This window comes from Pogonomyrmex barbatus, unplaced genomic scaffold, assembly GCF_055798465.1.
Source record: "Pogonomyrmex barbatus isolate J1 unplaced genomic scaffold, ASM5579846v1 scaffold14, whole genome shotgun sequence".
In the NCBI taxonomy this organism is placed as follows: domain Eukaryota; kingdom Metazoa; phylum Arthropoda; class Insecta; order Hymenoptera; family Formicidae; genus Pogonomyrmex; species Pogonomyrmex barbatus.
Window position 1 is genome coordinate 6,125,422 of NW_028297110.1, and position 16,420 is coordinate 6,141,841.

The following is a 16,420-nucleotide window of genomic DNA, read 5'->3' on the forward strand; positions in this document are numbered from 1 at the left end:
GTATGTATGTATGTATGCATGTATGCATGTATGTATGTATGTATGTATGTATGTATGATGTATGTATGTATGTATGTATGTATGTATGTATGTATGTATGTATGTATGTATATATGTATGTATGTATGTATATATGTATGTATGTATGTATATATGTATGTATGTATGTATGTATGTATGTATGTATGTATGTATGTATGTATGTATGTATGTATGTATGTATGTGTGTATGTATGTATGTATGTATGTATGTATGTGTGTATGTATGCATGTATGTATGCGTGGGAACATTTTATGTGCATTGAGGCAACGTGTCCTACAATATTACACGAATTTTTATCGACGACCTTTCACGGTTGAAAGTAAAACTGTCTAAACTATCTAAAGTGTGAACACTCAGCTGTGACAATCTAGGTTTTAAAATAATGCTTACTAAGAAAAATAAAGAATCTGGCGATGATTGATAAAGAATGAGAATTATAATCGGTTTTCTCAATAGCTTTGTCATATTCGGGATTTATCTGTTCTTATAAAAATTTTTCTTATAAAAATAGTCTTTGAGTGTTCTCGAGTTCCCCAACTATTCGAAATTTTGGACTTAATTTGAAAATTTTTTAATTATAAAGATAAGCTATTTAATATTCGAATATTATATTTTAGCTTTATTATTGGTAAGGGCATTGTGATGGCATAGAATTTTCTTTATAAAGAGCTCACGAGTCACATATGAATATATGTATTGTATACGCAGATGTTTATGCTGTATCGAGTGTTAACTTAGATGACCAGTAGATTGTCAATAGTCGGAATATAAAGATGAAAGTGTTAGAGAATCAATTTTTTTGAAAAGCAAAATTTCGAAAAATCTCATAATTCTCAAATTTTCAAAAATAAAGAAAACTACATTCCTGAATAGGAAAGTTAGATATGCGGAGAGAAAGAAAAAATTTTATGTTGCTTACTTGCATTAATAAGAGAAATCTTTAAGATAAATGTTTATCGAGATTGAAGTTAAAACGTCTTTAAAACAGTTTATGTGGCGAACATTAAACTGGAATATTAATCTCAAAAATCAATGAGTAATTATAAAGAAACTTTTAAGGATACTACCGTATAGTCCCACTTCATTTGAATTACTATTACTAAAAATTATAGCAAGGATAACTAATGATAACAGACTAAATCATCGATTTATGATTACCACAATAACGTATTGCGGTATTATATTCGTAACTGACACTTAAAACATTCCTTATGGATATTAGATAACAAGATATCAAAATGTAGACTTGCTCAAATCACACTTATCTAGAAAACGCATTTGAAATTACGATTATTATCTCGACATGCAAACGCGCAGCGCAAAGTTCAAATGAAATGAAGCGATGTTTGGTTTTCAACATTCTCTTAGAATTGCTTTGCGTTTCTTAATGAATAATAACCATATGTTGATTTGCGATCGATGTCAGATATCTCGAACAGATATCACGCTCCGCGAGTGAATTTCCAGTCACGAGTAAAAGAAAGAAGAAAGAGAGAGAGAGAGAGAGAGAGAGAGAGAGAGAGAAAGAGAGAGAGAGAGAGAGAGAAAGAGAGAGAGAAAGAGAGAGAGAGATAGAGATAGATAGATAGATAGATAGAGAGAGAGAGAGAGAGAGAGAGAGAGAGAGAGAGAGAGAGAGAGAGAGAGAGAGAGAGAGAGAGAGAGAGAGAGAGAGAGAGAGAGAGAGAGAGAGAGGACGATTGACGTATCTTTGAGTAAACTCGTTCAAGGCTGTGCTCGCATAGGCGTAATGAAAGCTAAAGCAATTTCGGTGATTGTATGAGATACCGCTTTATTTTTATTCTCTTTTCTTCGCAATTTTTCAAGTTATCAATATATCTTGTTATTCAATATAATTGCTTATGTATAATTCAATTTGATATCCGTACATGGATTATAAGTGTGTAGTGTCTTTGATTAAATGACACGAAAGAAAAATTAATCAGCAAAACAATTCTCTCCAACTAGTTAAATTCGAATATGACGTTGAATATGAAAAATTCTCAGAAAGATTCTATGAAGTTTCTCAGAAAATAAATCGTCACTCACCATCCGATGATTTTTGCTGTATCTCGTTTCTAGGGTGCATCACCTCCGTTTCTGTTTTGTCGCCAGCCGCGTCACCGTTCGTCTTTTGATGATGATGATCCGTCGCCTGATTGTGAACAGGCGTGGGAGTGGCGCCCCGAGAGCCGAGGCTTTTTTCCCGGGTTTTCCTCTCCTTTTGCTCTTTGGTATTTGAAGGCAGCTCGGTAGCGTTGGGTTTCCTTCTCGGCGGCGAGTTCGACGAAGTCTTGGATATATTAGGGAATGGCTCCTTAGTAGGAACGGGATTGGTGCTTGAGACAATAGCGGACGGTTTTGGGACTTCCTGGGTAATGTTACTCCAGTACGGAGTAACCGACGTCTGTACTACATTGGACGAAGCGTTAAGACTCTTGGTGGCCTCGGGTCCGGATCCAGAGCCGACTCCAATTCCAATTCCGGTTCCAGTTCCAGTACTGGTTCCGCTTCCAGTTCCAATTCCGGTTGCAGCTACAGTGCCAATAGTCCCGACAACTTCGGGCTCGGTTTCGGTCGTCACCGTCGCTGTCACAGCCGTTGTTTCGGTGTTAGCAATCGGCGCGGTAAGCTGCACGGAAACAGTATCTTTATTCGCGACGGCTACCACTCCGGGTACGACGGGTGACGATTCTTCGATCGTCACACTCTTTATTTCATTCCTAGGTTGAAACTCTTTCACGGGGAGTTGCAACGCTTTCGACTCCGTTTTTGTCGCACTCGAGTCGATTTGCGCCGCATTACTACAAGCACCTAACGATTGACTATTTATCGTAGGTACCGTTTTGCCAGCGCCAGCGCTAGCTATATTTTTTGAGGGCATAGGCGAACTATTGCTACACTGACTAATTGTCTCATTAGCGGAATTGATTTGAACGTTCGATAACGACGTTTGCGCTGTTGTTTGAATTATATTAGACGCCGTTTCGGACGCGCTCGTCGATACCGTGTCAGACTCCTCGGTCGCGGCCTTTGCGACACGAGCAGCAAAATCAGCTATCACCTCCGCACCGTTATTCTGTAACAATCACCAAATCTGCGTGATAGACGGTGGGTGGCACGTGCCATTTATTCAGGCATTACGTTCAAACTAAAATCTTGTTTTCAAACTCAAATCATAGGGCGAGAGAAATCAAAACAAAAGCACTTGGACGAACGAAAAATATTCAAGACTTTACAAATCTGTCACCCTACAGCCATCAAATCCTCATTTATATTTTTAGCATTACACCGATCAATCTGAAAAAATAATCGACATCATATATAATATTGGGTTTAAATGCCATTATAAAATTTTCTCATATACATTTATGAAATTGTCTAGAATTATTAATCAATATTTTTTTAATCTTTCTCAAATACAATTTCACTCAATTTACTCGACACAATTTGCGAGGATATGACTTGTATGGGTATACAGATACAAATATACACAATTGGCTACGAGAGTTAGTTTATAATATATAAATTTAAGATATATTTTTGCATTATATAATTAATGAGCATAGGCTTCAATAAAGAATATGCTAAACTCTCTTAGCCAATTGTCAATATATTTCAACGTAACTCACCTGTGGTTGTGGCGTCTCGCGATTACTGGATTCACCACTCTGCGTAGTTTCGTTATCTTTATAAATTTCGTCACTTATATTTTTGCCGGTTAACGGATTTACTATGTCCAAAATCGCGTTCTGTCCTCTAGGTTTCCGAGATCTGGTAGTACTGTTAGTATTCGTTGCGCCACCATTGTGTCCAGAGTATACATCTATAAAAAAAAAAAAAAAGAAAAACAAAAATATATTATCCAACTTAAATTATAAAAGTCCTATTTGACACAAGAAAATTAAATCCATCATTCTAAAAACGTTATATACATACATACATGATACACGCACACGCACGCGTACGAATACATATAAATTTATATGTGTACGTATGTATATTACACAAGCCTTTTTCAACTGTTTTTTTTTTGTTTAAGTAAAAGATAAATAACGTGTATTATTCTTTGCGATTCTACATAAAACTGAAATCTATATTTCATAATAAACTAACTCTCTATATGTTCAAATCAGTACAAGATTTAATAATCAATAAACTGGGTTAATGTGTATGGCTCTGTGTGTGAGAAACTGATCTACAATTGTTGAATTCCAAGTTCAAAACCAATCGTTATCCCATATAATTTAAAAAGTTAAGAAAAATTTTTTCATTTATTAAATTCCATCAAAATAAATTAAAAACTTTATCATTTATTGATATTTCGATTCTTGTCCATTGCAAGATCTTTCTCTAATTTTAATTTGGATTATTATCAAGGAACCGCAAAGAATTAATACTTATTAAGTTAAATCTTAAAATAATATACCAGTCTGCGACAGTGGTATGCCCATTGGAGGCAACGGTTGGGCTTGTTGGGCAGGTTGCTGTAGTGTACCTTGCGGTACAACTGGAGCACCTTGCGTACCAGCCAGCGGGCCTGCCACATGCTGCCCTCCACCGCTGACAGCACTTGTACTCGCCCTGGTCAAACTCATGGTGTTTGACGCCGTGTAATAATCTTTCAAAAAATGGTATTTTAATTTCCAATTTAAATTTCTAGTAAAAAAATATACTATTTTTCAAAGATACTTACAACCATGTTGTGGTGCGGGCGCATGGTAACCGAACACATTTGGCGGGGTGATGAGTGGTGGAGGCTGGAACGTCTGATAGAAAGACTGATTTTGATGCGGCTGATGCCGCTGAGGTGGGCCGGAAAACTGAAAAAAAAAAAAAAAAAAAAAAAAACACTTTATTAGGTTTTGATTCAATTTAATACATCTCAAATATTTACAAGCAAGGTTTTATTTAATAATATATGTATTAAAAAAATTAAGAAAAAAAGAGGGAAAAAATATAATACAAAAATATAAAACAAGTAAATATCAAACAAGTGAGTTGGATCAAGTACCTGATGAATCGGTATTTGATTATTTATGGGGTACACCGACTGCTGATGAGGCCCCGTATGAAGACCATGAACTTGACTTTGGCCTATATACATTGCACTTGCCTGTACCGGTAACGTAGCCGGATGGGGATATATGGCAGGCGGTTGTCCTCCACCACCACCTACCCCAGCCATTCCGACTACTGGTGTGCCACTGGCGCCCTGGCCACCTCTGTGGCTAATGCCACGCGGCTGTTGCGGCCTTGGACCCGTTTGATAATAACCCTATGTAGAAAATTGACAGAGTGTAAGATATTCTGCAAAAAGTCCATTTATTTTGCAAAAAGATTTTCTTTCATTTATTATGTTAACAAGTACGTACCTGAGACGCCGGTCTATTTTGCGTCGGCACGTAAACCTGCTGTAAAGACGGCGGTTGCGTCTGTAAATGAGCCTGCTTTCCCATTTCCTGAGGCGATGGCGTGTGCACAGGAGGAGTAGTAGTAGGCGCTGGACCTTGAGGTGGTTGCGATTGTACTCCCGGTGTTGGGGCCTGTGATGGTGCCTGTCCCCCAGCGGGACCTCCGGGTGGTATACCCGCTGCCGATTGTCCTATCGTCTGTATACCGCCAAGCGGCGGAGGCCCTCTACCCGTGGGTACTCCTACATTACTCGCGGCACTTCCACCTACCTGACCCCCTGGTTGGGCGCTGTAGTTTCCATGAAACTCCGATCCTGAAATAGAATTTGCAACTTGCTCAATCGCGTCGCTGCATTTGTTCAACAATCATATAATCGCCTTAATTCACATAAGTTCTCGCTATCAGAAAATACGCGAATTACAACTAGATTATTTGTTCATATTTTACAGTACAATAAATATGCATGTATAAAACGGCAGCTCGCAAGGCTAGCGTTACGCTCGCGATATGAAAGCGCATTCCTGAATAAATATTTTCACATCTTATATAATTTCTTTTTATTTCAGTATGTTTCTTATGCCACTGTGATAGTTCAACCTTTAATATATATGATTTATATATGCAATAAATATATAAATAAATATCAATGATTGTCAATATGCGTATAAAATAAAAAGACCATGATACATAAAACGATACTTGCCGTGATATAAATGTTTGATCACTTCTCTGGTTTTCCCATTTTCTCTACTTAAAGATTCTTTATCGAGCAGATATCGCAAAAGTCGTTTCAAACATCTATGCGAGATGCGTATACCGGAAACCGAAATTAATCACATCATGTTTAGATTGATTAATCTTGTTGCGAGTTTGTCGTGCTGAACATTAGATTATTCCGCTAAGAATAAATTCGCATAAGCCTACATATGTGTTATATAATAAAAAGAATGAGAAATGGATTCATTTATCAATTTTTGGTAAAATCAAATGTGTAACAAAACTGAAATAATTTATAACAATCGCAAAACTTTACGTTTAAAATGAAATAAGACAAACCGCTCAACAAAAAATTATTTAAATGCTTACGAGTAAACGAGGAACGTAGCACACAAGGCGTCAACTAATCACGAGCTTACGTAGTATAGATAAGTAGAGTACGGACGAGTACCCGAACGTCTAATCTCGATAACGAACGATGTAACATCAGGGCCTGATGCCTTCGTTCCGCCCTGGCTTATATCAATTAGTAATTACTCGCGAAAGGCGAATATGTACGGCGTGCCGTTGCACGAAATGTTGACGTCAACGTTTCCCGTCGGTGAAACACCAAGCGCCGAGACAATCCACGGGGAAATCCCGCAGAGGGAGGAGGGGAGAGGGGGGGGAGAGAGAGAGAGAGTTTTTAAGCTTCTCACGTCTTATCGCGCAGCTCGAACGCAAGGAGTCTTCAAGTCGATGGATGGACGTTTTTTATCTTTTTTCATTGACGTAAAAAAAGATACGAAGACAGAGGAAATACGGAGATATACGCGTGCTGAATCCAAGAAAAATATGGGATCATTCGTCGTCACGTTGTTGCTCACCGTTACAGGATCGTCCGCGCAAATCCGTTCTTCTCCTCGTGAGCCGCACACCGTCCGCGCGTTTCTGTCCAGGATGATTCTGTCGTTACGAGAGCACAACGTTGGCAGAGCGAGAACGAGATTCGAACGTGAACAAACGTACCGACGGTCCGACCTCGCGGACGGCCATCTTTGCACATGTGGGCAGGGGCCGGGGCGCAGCGCTGCCATCTGTGACTCCGCGATGGCATCGATTCACGACCGTCCAGGAGCGACAGCACCGCCGGAAGCGCGCGCTACTCTGGCAGAGGCGCGTATTTAGCACTCACTTTCCGTGTATACGCGTTTCAACACTGATCCTCTCATCTTAAATAGATTCCGAATATTACTCTGATAAATTCTAGAATTCCAATGAAAAACACAGCTTTCAGAAGGAACGTTGAAAGGTATTCCTGTCACTTGGGTTGAAAAAAAATACGATATTTTCTCCAATGTAATCCGCATACTTTTCTTCTCACGTCTCGCTGATGGGATCGCGAGTCCAGTGCCATGCCGAGGAACGCGTTTCGTACCGGAACATCACGAGTTGCGACCGAGAGGAAAGGAGAACGGGACCTAGAAACCGCGCGATCGGGAATGCGGAATGCCGCGCCTGGCTTCGTACGTACGTCATTTCCGGTGATGAATGACGTATGCAGCGCGGCATACCCCACCCACTGAACTGCCGCCGATCCCCTCGATGTTGGATGACGATGCGCCATGCCGCGCTCGGTGCATAGCGAGCTGCGCGCACGATTCCAAATAGACTTTGACTCCAGAGCATGTTAATGAGTCTAAACGCACCGATCGGAAGCGCTACGGCACTGCACGTATGCGGAATGTTTCGAATGGAGATTAGGTTAGGTTAGGATTAACCTCGCCGTTCGGAGAGCCACGTGGCGCGCCACATCGATATCATCGACAAAACGATTGTCTATGGAAATGCCGTACGTTGTTAACATCTATGGCGAGATTTACCAAGTGAAAATCCCAATCTCTCGCGCCACTCTTCGTATATTATTTTTTTTCCTGCCCTCTCATGGAATTTAACCATCGGTTCTCGCATAACATTACGAATAAACAGCAGCCGCCGTCACATGATAACTAGAAGTGTTTGAGTTGCGAGGCGGAAGCTCGTAACATTGTAGATCGATTCGTCAAGGATAGACGAGCTATACTGTTTGCTATGCTTCGCGTCATTAATCACGCTTCATCCAGCACCTCGATCGTTAATTCTTTCCCAACAGTATTTCCTTTAAATTATGTACTTTTTATAAGAAAATTACTTTAAATTTTTTACTTGCTCTACATTTGTAATCAAAATTTCCAAAAGAAAGATTTTAATGTACTCTCAGAAACATGTTTAACGAATAGACAAGTATTGAAATTTTTGATTACTTAAATGGGATTTTATGAGACTAATATTTTTCGTTTAATTTATATACATTTTGCGTTTAATTAATTTAATTAATTTAATTAATTAATTAATTTGTATAAAGTACACTAATTTTGTTAAATGAATTTAAGTAATATACGCCTGATAATGCAATTTTAAAAGAGCTGAAGAGAGTTAAACAAAATAAATGGAGAGGGAGAGAGGAAGGGAGAAGAGGAGGAGGAGGAAGAGGAGGAGGAGGAAAAGAAGGAGGAGGGGGGGGAGGAGAGGGAGAAGAAATTAAGATAAAGAATTATGAACAGAAAATTACTTTCACCCCAAGAAAAAACATTTTTGATATTCCTAGATAACTTATCGAAGCACGATTTCCCGTGTGTCGAAAGAAATTTAGTTCTCTATTTCAAGTTCTATTCCTACATTTAACATATCTTTCTTTATTCCTCTTATTGTGTCTGAGCTCTAACATTTCGAAATATCCGAATTATGTTTCGGCTTATCGGGACATTCAACAATAATGAGGTCGTCTCATCGAGAAGAGAGGTCGAGATGGAACGGGACGTACCCCACGCGAAGGGAAAGGATCGAACGTACCTTCACGATGATACAAAGTGGAAAGCGTTTTATCGATTGACCTATATCGTGAATTGTCTAAAGCGCCGTCCCGGGGCGCTAAGAACTAACCTAAATAAGCCATTACGATATATCGATATCCGCATACCAGGAAAAATGCCTGACCTACTGTACTACTGGATAAAAAAAATTTGAATAAATCTTGATTCGTACTACATTTCTATCGCGCCGGTGCCACAACGGCCAAAATACGCCTTTTCTTCGGAGACGATCTCACTCCCGATTGTTCGACAAAGAGTACAGAGAGATAACGATTAAGTAGCGATAGCGAAGAAAAGGTCGCATTCTCTAAAAGAGAATTGGCTCGAGATAAAGCAACATTTTCACAAGTATAAAACTGAAGGGATTAAGGTTGATACTAGAGCATCGTATATCGTTATCATTTTAACGTAACGGCGGCGTTGTACGCATCTTCGCGGAGAAAAGCAGAGAGGAAAGGCAACGAGAGACAGAGGAAGGAAAGAGAAAGAGCCGCGACATGTCGCGATTCGAACCCGTGCATCCGCAAATAGACGCAAACGCGATTCGACTCTTGACAGATAGGTCACCGGGTCAGATTAACTACCCCCAGTGCGCTTGAAAATAACGCGCTTTGCATCATTCCGCTTCGCGATTGCACATACATGCGGCATCACATTGGCCGCATGCGATATGTGTGTGTGTGTGTGTGTGTGTGTGTGTGTGTGTGTGTGTGGTTCATCGATCGCGATGACAAGAGTCAGATCATCCTTTTTGAAATTAGCGCAAGTCGTAGTCGCCGACAGAATCAAGGGTGGATCGTACGAGATACCGAAAGCGGCACAATGATAAATAAATACAAAATAATACAAGTGGAGAAGCAAAAGATGGACTATGCTACTATCATCGGTCGCAAGTCTTCATGTCCACGATGGAGTAGCCAATCGGCCATGTTCCTATATCACCGTGCGTGATCTGACAGCATGCAAAACCATGCGTGCATTCGGAACTTGCATTAAAGATCGTGTATCGAAGATTAAGATTAGATGCCTGTTTTTTGTCGCTGCATTCAACTGCACTAAAAAACTTTCTACCTTGCTTTTGCCAAACTTCAAATATATATATTTACCTCATTTTAAGTACGAATGTACATTAGATCAGCTATAAAAAACAGACCTAATAATTCAACCAATGCAGATAAAGTGTGCTAAGGTTAAAATTATCTGATTGGCCGAATTCTACTCTTCAATTCTCGATCTCTAATGCATAAATTAATATCGGTTTAATGCATATTACCGATAGAAATCGGATAAGTTAATACATTGCAAGAACGAAAGCAAGTTGAAGCATGAATCAAACATACATTATTGCTTGAAAATAAAGAAAAAAATTGCTTTAAAATAAGATCTATACATGCGTAGAGAATGTGAATTTGAATGTTTCATTTTACGTTGCGTTATCGTCCACGGCGTTGTCTGCATTATCAATCCGAGTGTACATTTAAAACGTGCTTGACGCAATCAAAACCAATTCTTACGATACAAAGAATCCTCATAAATTAATTTGATGTTATATTATTCTTTCAAAGACTTAAGACTGCAATTTTAGTCTCATTCGTCGCATTCGTCTCAGATAGAAAATTTTTCTAACCAAGAAGCTAATCAGATTAACTGTTAAAAATGATCGAATCAATATTATTCATTATCAGTATTATATACAATAACATTTTTTATATCTCGCATAAAATTTATAAGTTAATATAAAATGTAGGACATTAATATAATTCACAGAATAGTTTTAATTAGTATTATTAGTAAAATTAGCCAGAAATGCATAAATGCATAAAGTTTTTTCATGAACAATTCAGAGTACTAGATAATATATTGATAGAAGATAGTCAAGTCTGTCAAATGAAAGACAAGAGTTCGATTCCGCCACTCCACATATAGAATTTTGACAAAATATTATTTCGCTGACAGAAACACACGCCAAAAGCAAAAATTAATCCCAAAAACAAAATAGATAAATTATGATGCTGCATTCTATGGAGAACGGATATTCAATCAGTCGGGATAAGAATGGAAAAGCAACAATCTCATAGACCACTTTAAGATACGCGTCCGGTGTCAATCGTAGCGAGTAGACGAAGATCGATTGTCTTACTGATTTTCGGTCAGCTGTTTGGCGTATCCAGCGTAGTCTCGCTATCACGCTACAAAGCGCGTACTTGATCGTTGGTTAAATAATTAGATTATTAATGGCATATTAAAAAGCATAAGCATCTCGTCGTAAAGTCGAGAGATCGTTTCGTGATATTTCCTAAATTATAATCAATCTCGCGATTGTCGTTCGCGATACATTCCGATCGAGCTTTTCGTGGAACCTAAGGCGTCTCTCAATTCAAGACCAGTCCTTAACATTAATCCGATAAATTTCCGGATGATACATGACCCTTCGAGCGCGCTCGCGCATGCACGCCTTCTCTCTCTCTCTCTCTCTCTCTCTCTCTCTCTCTCTCTCTCTCTCTCTCTCTCTCTCTCTCTCTCTCTCCTACTTACTATTCGCGGTGACTCGGTATTGGGGCGGCATTTGCGTTTGCTGTTGCTGCTGTGGTGGCTGCTGCTGCTGCTGCGGTTGCTGCTGATGATGTTGGTGATGATGATGACCGAGATGGCTAATGTTGACGGTGAGCTGAGGATGCGTCAGTTGATTGAGGTGGGGACTCGGCGACGGCGGTGGCGGCGGTTGATGACCAGGATGCACATGGTGGTTGTGACCTGGCTGCGGATTCTGAGGATGCGAAGCCGTGAGATGATGGGGATGATGAGGACCGCCACAGTGTGGCACTAGACAATGCATGGGTCCTAAGGCACCGACGGCGACACCCACTGCGCCCTCCTTCGAGACGCCATATCTCGAAACCATTCTTCCGGATAGAGCAGCCTGGTCGCTGCTGCTCACGGTGGCTTTTCCTTCGCGCGAGCGACTTCGCTTGCACTCCTCCTCTTCCTTCTCCTCCTCTCCGCCTCACCCTCGCGTTTCGCCTCGGCTGAGATCCTCCCCTCCTCTCCGGTGATGATCGGTGGTTAGAGACGACTCGACGCCGTCGACGAGCCTCGACGAGATATGTTTATGTAACGGTAAATACGATAATAAGATGAATTCGCGATCATCGTCGCGATTTGTTGTCGTTGTTTCCTTCCGATTCGTACGTCGATTCTTGCCTGATTTTACAAATGTCGCGAGAGAGATGGCCGGGAGATGCGCGAGCCTTCTTCCTGCTTCCTGCTTCACGTCACGATGGCGAAACGCTGGAGCAAACGCGCGAACGTTAACGGTACGCCTCGGGGACAAACGCGCGCCTCGCGATCCGTCAACTCGTCGTCAATCGGCAATGGCGCGCCATGGTGACCCGCCGCCGCGCGCGCGTCTACTCGTCCACTCGGCCTAGTCAATCCTAAATCTCCGCCGTCCTCGGTGGATGATGGCCCTCGTCGCGCTCTTTTCCACGAATGGCAACATCAAGCATAGCCGAGTCTTCTTCCAATCAATCCAGTAATCAGCCGCGAAACTCGTCTCGCGAGACGGATGAATAATACCAAACACACACGTGGTCGCGCGCGCGAGATCGAGATTCTCGGCGAGTCACGTTAACGGAGAGAGAGAGATCCCCGATTACACTACTCACTTGGCGAGATCACCGAAGTGACCTTGTAGCACACCTGCAAAACTAATACGAGGCCTTGTCGAGGATGTTGCGCGTCCGTCACAGGCTGACTGTTACGGGAGCACCGTCGTGCCGTGGTCGTGGTCGTGATCGTCGCGCGTGTTGTCCCGTCCGCTCGTGCCATGCACTCGACAATAGGTGGCGGACTCGCCGTGGCGGACGGACTATCGCGGTTCGTCCAAAATCGATATTTAAGGCTCGACCGGCGCGTCGTCTCTCCCTCTTGCTGTATACGTGTACGGATATGTGTGCGTGCGTATGTCGCCCACTCCCGCGCCACACGGGAAACTGCGTGTGTCCGTTGGAACGCCGCGCGATGGCTTATCTCTCTCACGTCGGCGTGCTTTGGGCTGTGCAAACGCACGGAGGACAACGGACGCGCCGACGTCGCTCGCGTTTTCGTTACCTCGCGAACCACGGAAACGGAAGAGACAATTTTTAGCCGTCGCTCTGCGCCAGACCGTGTGTGTGCGTGCGTGCGTGCGTGTGTGTGTGTGTGTGTGTGTGTGTGTGTGTGTGTGTGTGTGTTGAGAGGGAAAGAAGGAGGGAGAAGAGGGGACGGTGGCGAGGCTACTGTTGTCTCCGCACGGCGCGATGATCGGGCGCGTTCGGTCGCGTGCCGAAAAGTACCGAGAGCGCCAACTCTCACCCGAGCACGTAACCCTCTCGCGTACACCTCGGGATGCGCATACGTTTCAAACGCGACGGGAGAGAAACGGAAAGAGGAAAAAGTATGGAAGGCTAAGTGCGACTATTCGGTTTATTACTGGCCTACGCGCCGCGCGTCGAGAGTCGTGAATTCTCTTTCATCCGCGTGCATGCACACACCGCTGCCGCCGCCGCCACACATAGCGCACGCACATAGCCACGCACGGTACAATGGCGCGGGTCCACAAACGTTCACGGTACGATGCACGAAATGTCTGTCTCTTATGAGAATGTATGAACCGCGACGCCGACGGAAAGAGAAAGAGGGCGAGGACGTAGAAGCGTCGTTCGTACTTCGGCACTCACCAGTCCTACTCCTTCAGACTAGCACAAACGGACTATTGCGTGAATCTCCGAGTGGATCACGAATCGCTCAGGGTGACGTGAGCGTACCCTTCGCCAAGGGACGCGCTACGTTGGACTGAGGCAGACCAGCCCTTCCCGTACGCGACCTACGACGAATCGCGTACCGCCAATCGACTCGTGTGCCACCTATCCGCTCCGCAACTAAGGACGCCCAGGAACGTAACGACGTTTCTGGATGCCCCACCCTTTCCCTCGATAATGCGCGACGACGATCGCTCTTTTACTTATTGCTTTTATTCTTACCAAATTTTTAATAATTCAGTATGATGTACTTTTCGATATATTATTTTATAACTGTACAATTTTTCACAATTTTGCTATTTATTAGGTGTACAAAAAAGTTCTGAGAGATTTAGATTTCATACAACCGAAATAATAATTTAAATTTTATATATCTTCCCACCCTTTTGCGGTTTTAAAGCGTTGACATTTGGCCTTCTAAAATGCCATACGGTTTGGCGTTTGATGCACATAATCTCAAAAATCAGTAGTGTTCGATGGCAATAACAAAAGAGCATATTCGATTTTCCATCCACTTCGCGTTTCATCTGAAGAAAAATGCTGCTGAAGCCACTGTAATGATTTGTGCTGCATATGGAGAGAACGCTGTAAGTCATACTATATGTAAAAGATGGTATCAAAAATTTCTCCAAGGAGATTTCAGTCTTGAAGATGAACCGTGTGCTGGACGCTCCTAAAAGATTGAAACGGACGAATTGCAAGCACTGCTGGATATAAACTCTGCGCAAACTGAAAAGGAGCTTGCAGAACAGCTTGGCGTTACGCAGCAAACCATTTCCGTACGTTTACATACGATGGGAAAGGTTCAGAAGGAAGGCAGATGGGTTCTGCATGAATTGTCCGAAGACAACAAAAATCGTCGGCGTGACACTGCACTCACTTTGCTTTCAAAGTTCCGGAAAAAAGATTTTCTGCACAAAATCATTACAGGCGATCAAAAACGGATTCTTTATGATAACCCTAAACGTAGAAAATCATGGGTTGACCCTGGTCAACCTTCGACATCGATGCCAAAGCCCAATATCCACGCCAAGAAGATTTTGCTCTGTATCTGATAGGATTGGAAAGATTGTGTTGTATTACGAGTTACAACCGGGTGAAATAATCACGGCAGATCGCTAACAACAACAATTGACCAATTTGAGCGATGCGTTAGAAGAAAAGAGGCCATTTACTGGCCAAGGACGTTGTAAAGTGATCTTGCTTCATGACAATGCTCGACCACATGTTGCGAAAGCGATTCAGGATCATATCTTTGCGTTAGGCTGGAAACTTCTCCCGCGCGCGGCGTATAGCCCAGACATGGCGCCTTCCGATTACTACCTATTCCGGTCGCTGCAGCATCATTTGGCTGATACACATTTCGTGAGATTTGAAGAGATACGAAAATGCATTGATGACTTTATCGCTTCAAAGCCGGTGAGCTTCTATCAAGGAATTCGCAAGCTACCCGAAAGATGGCAAAAGGTCGTTGATGCAAACGGGGAATATTTCGCTGATTAATATTTTTTTGTTTGTTTTTGAATAAAGATTGAATTTTACAAAAAAAAGCTCAGAACTTTTTTGTACACCTAATAACTACAGAAAATCGCTCCTCATTTTATTTGTTGTATACGCACATAATTTGCGTTAATATTCACGTGAGTCGCACTGTTGTGAGCGACGGATGTGATTTATATGCTGATTGATTCGAATGAAAAAAGCGTTTCATGTTTTATTTTTATGTGTAATAAAATGCAATAAATGAGTACAAATTGCATATTGTATTTTATTAACGCTTAAAAAACAAAATAAAAACAAAAATAAAAAAACAAAAACAAAAATAAAACAAAAACAAAAATAAAAAAACAAAACAAAAATAAAAGTTATTAGACTGAACGCACATTACTTTGCATTTTAGTTTTTACAACAAAAATATCTCTGTAAGCAACAAAAAAATATGTAAATTTTATATTGATACATAGTATCCTACACATATAAAATTATTACATTAATTATGTAAAATTATTATGTTTAATTATGTAAAAAGTGAACAAGTTTTTTATTTCTACGTCACAAAACGCGTATAGAAAATATATAATCAAAAGGAAAAAAATTGGAACAAAAGTGTGCCGTACAATATGTTTAATCTAGAATCTATTTCTTTATTTAATATTTTATATATTTAAAACATATTTATGATTTTTTTCTTTCATTAGTCGCAAATAAAGCGGAATTTAATCCTAATTCTTAGATCGTCTGTTATGTACGATATATATATATATAATATATATATACGATATATGTGTGTTTATACTATGACCAACATATGTATTATTCGTCGTATACATTTCGTCAAGAACGTCACCAAAATAAATAAATCACGTTTTATCTCTTTCTCTTTCTCTCTGCGCGTGCGTGCGTGCGTGTGCGTGTAGCACGATCCTATTAATTTATACGGACCTGAAATTGACAGAAATGAAATATTTTTCTTTTAAACTTTACAAATTATTTTCTCGAAAAACTATAGACTTTGGTAAAACTTTTCTCAGAACAAAAATGTTTTAGAATTAGTT

At 41.0% G+C, this 16,420-nt stretch overlaps 1 protein-coding gene and 1 long non-coding RNA gene across 6 annotated transcripts in view; both read right to left on the reverse strand.

The window, feature by feature from the left end:
* Eif4g (eukaryotic translation initiation factor 4 gamma) overlaps window positions 1–16,420 on the reverse strand; it is a 53,094-nt gene that overhangs the window by 21,458 nt on the left and 15,216 nt on the right. For 2 of the 5 annotated variants that reach the window (XM_089072976.1, XM_089072977.1), the window contains exons 2-7: window positions 5,419–5,771; window positions 5,058–5,321; window positions 4,740–4,866; window positions 4,473–4,664; window positions 3,676–3,869; window positions 2,093–3,122 (exon numbers count right to left, since the gene is read on the reverse strand). In XM_089072976.1, coding sequence (XP_088929102.1) covers window positions 2,093–3,122; window positions 3,676–3,869; window positions 4,473–4,664; window positions 4,740–4,866; window positions 5,058–5,321; window positions 5,419–5,771 — 2,160 coding nt within the window. Of the gene's footprint in view, window positions 1–2,092; window positions 3,123–3,675; window positions 3,870–4,472; window positions 4,665–4,739; window positions 4,867–5,057; window positions 5,322–5,418; window positions 5,772–7,041; window positions 7,229–11,601; window positions 14,537–16,420 lie in introns of those variants that run through there. The other 3 variants (XM_089072975.1, XM_089072978.1, XM_089072980.1) reach the window with 3 other exon arrangements.
* On the reverse strand, window positions 6,009–7,035 carry LOC148937414 (uncharacterized). The gene is made up of 2 exons (XR_016138392.1): window positions 6,545–7,035; window positions 6,009–6,378 (listed from the first exon to the last, which is right to left on the reverse strand). It is a non-coding gene; the product is annotated as an uncharacterized LOC148937414 (long non-coding RNA).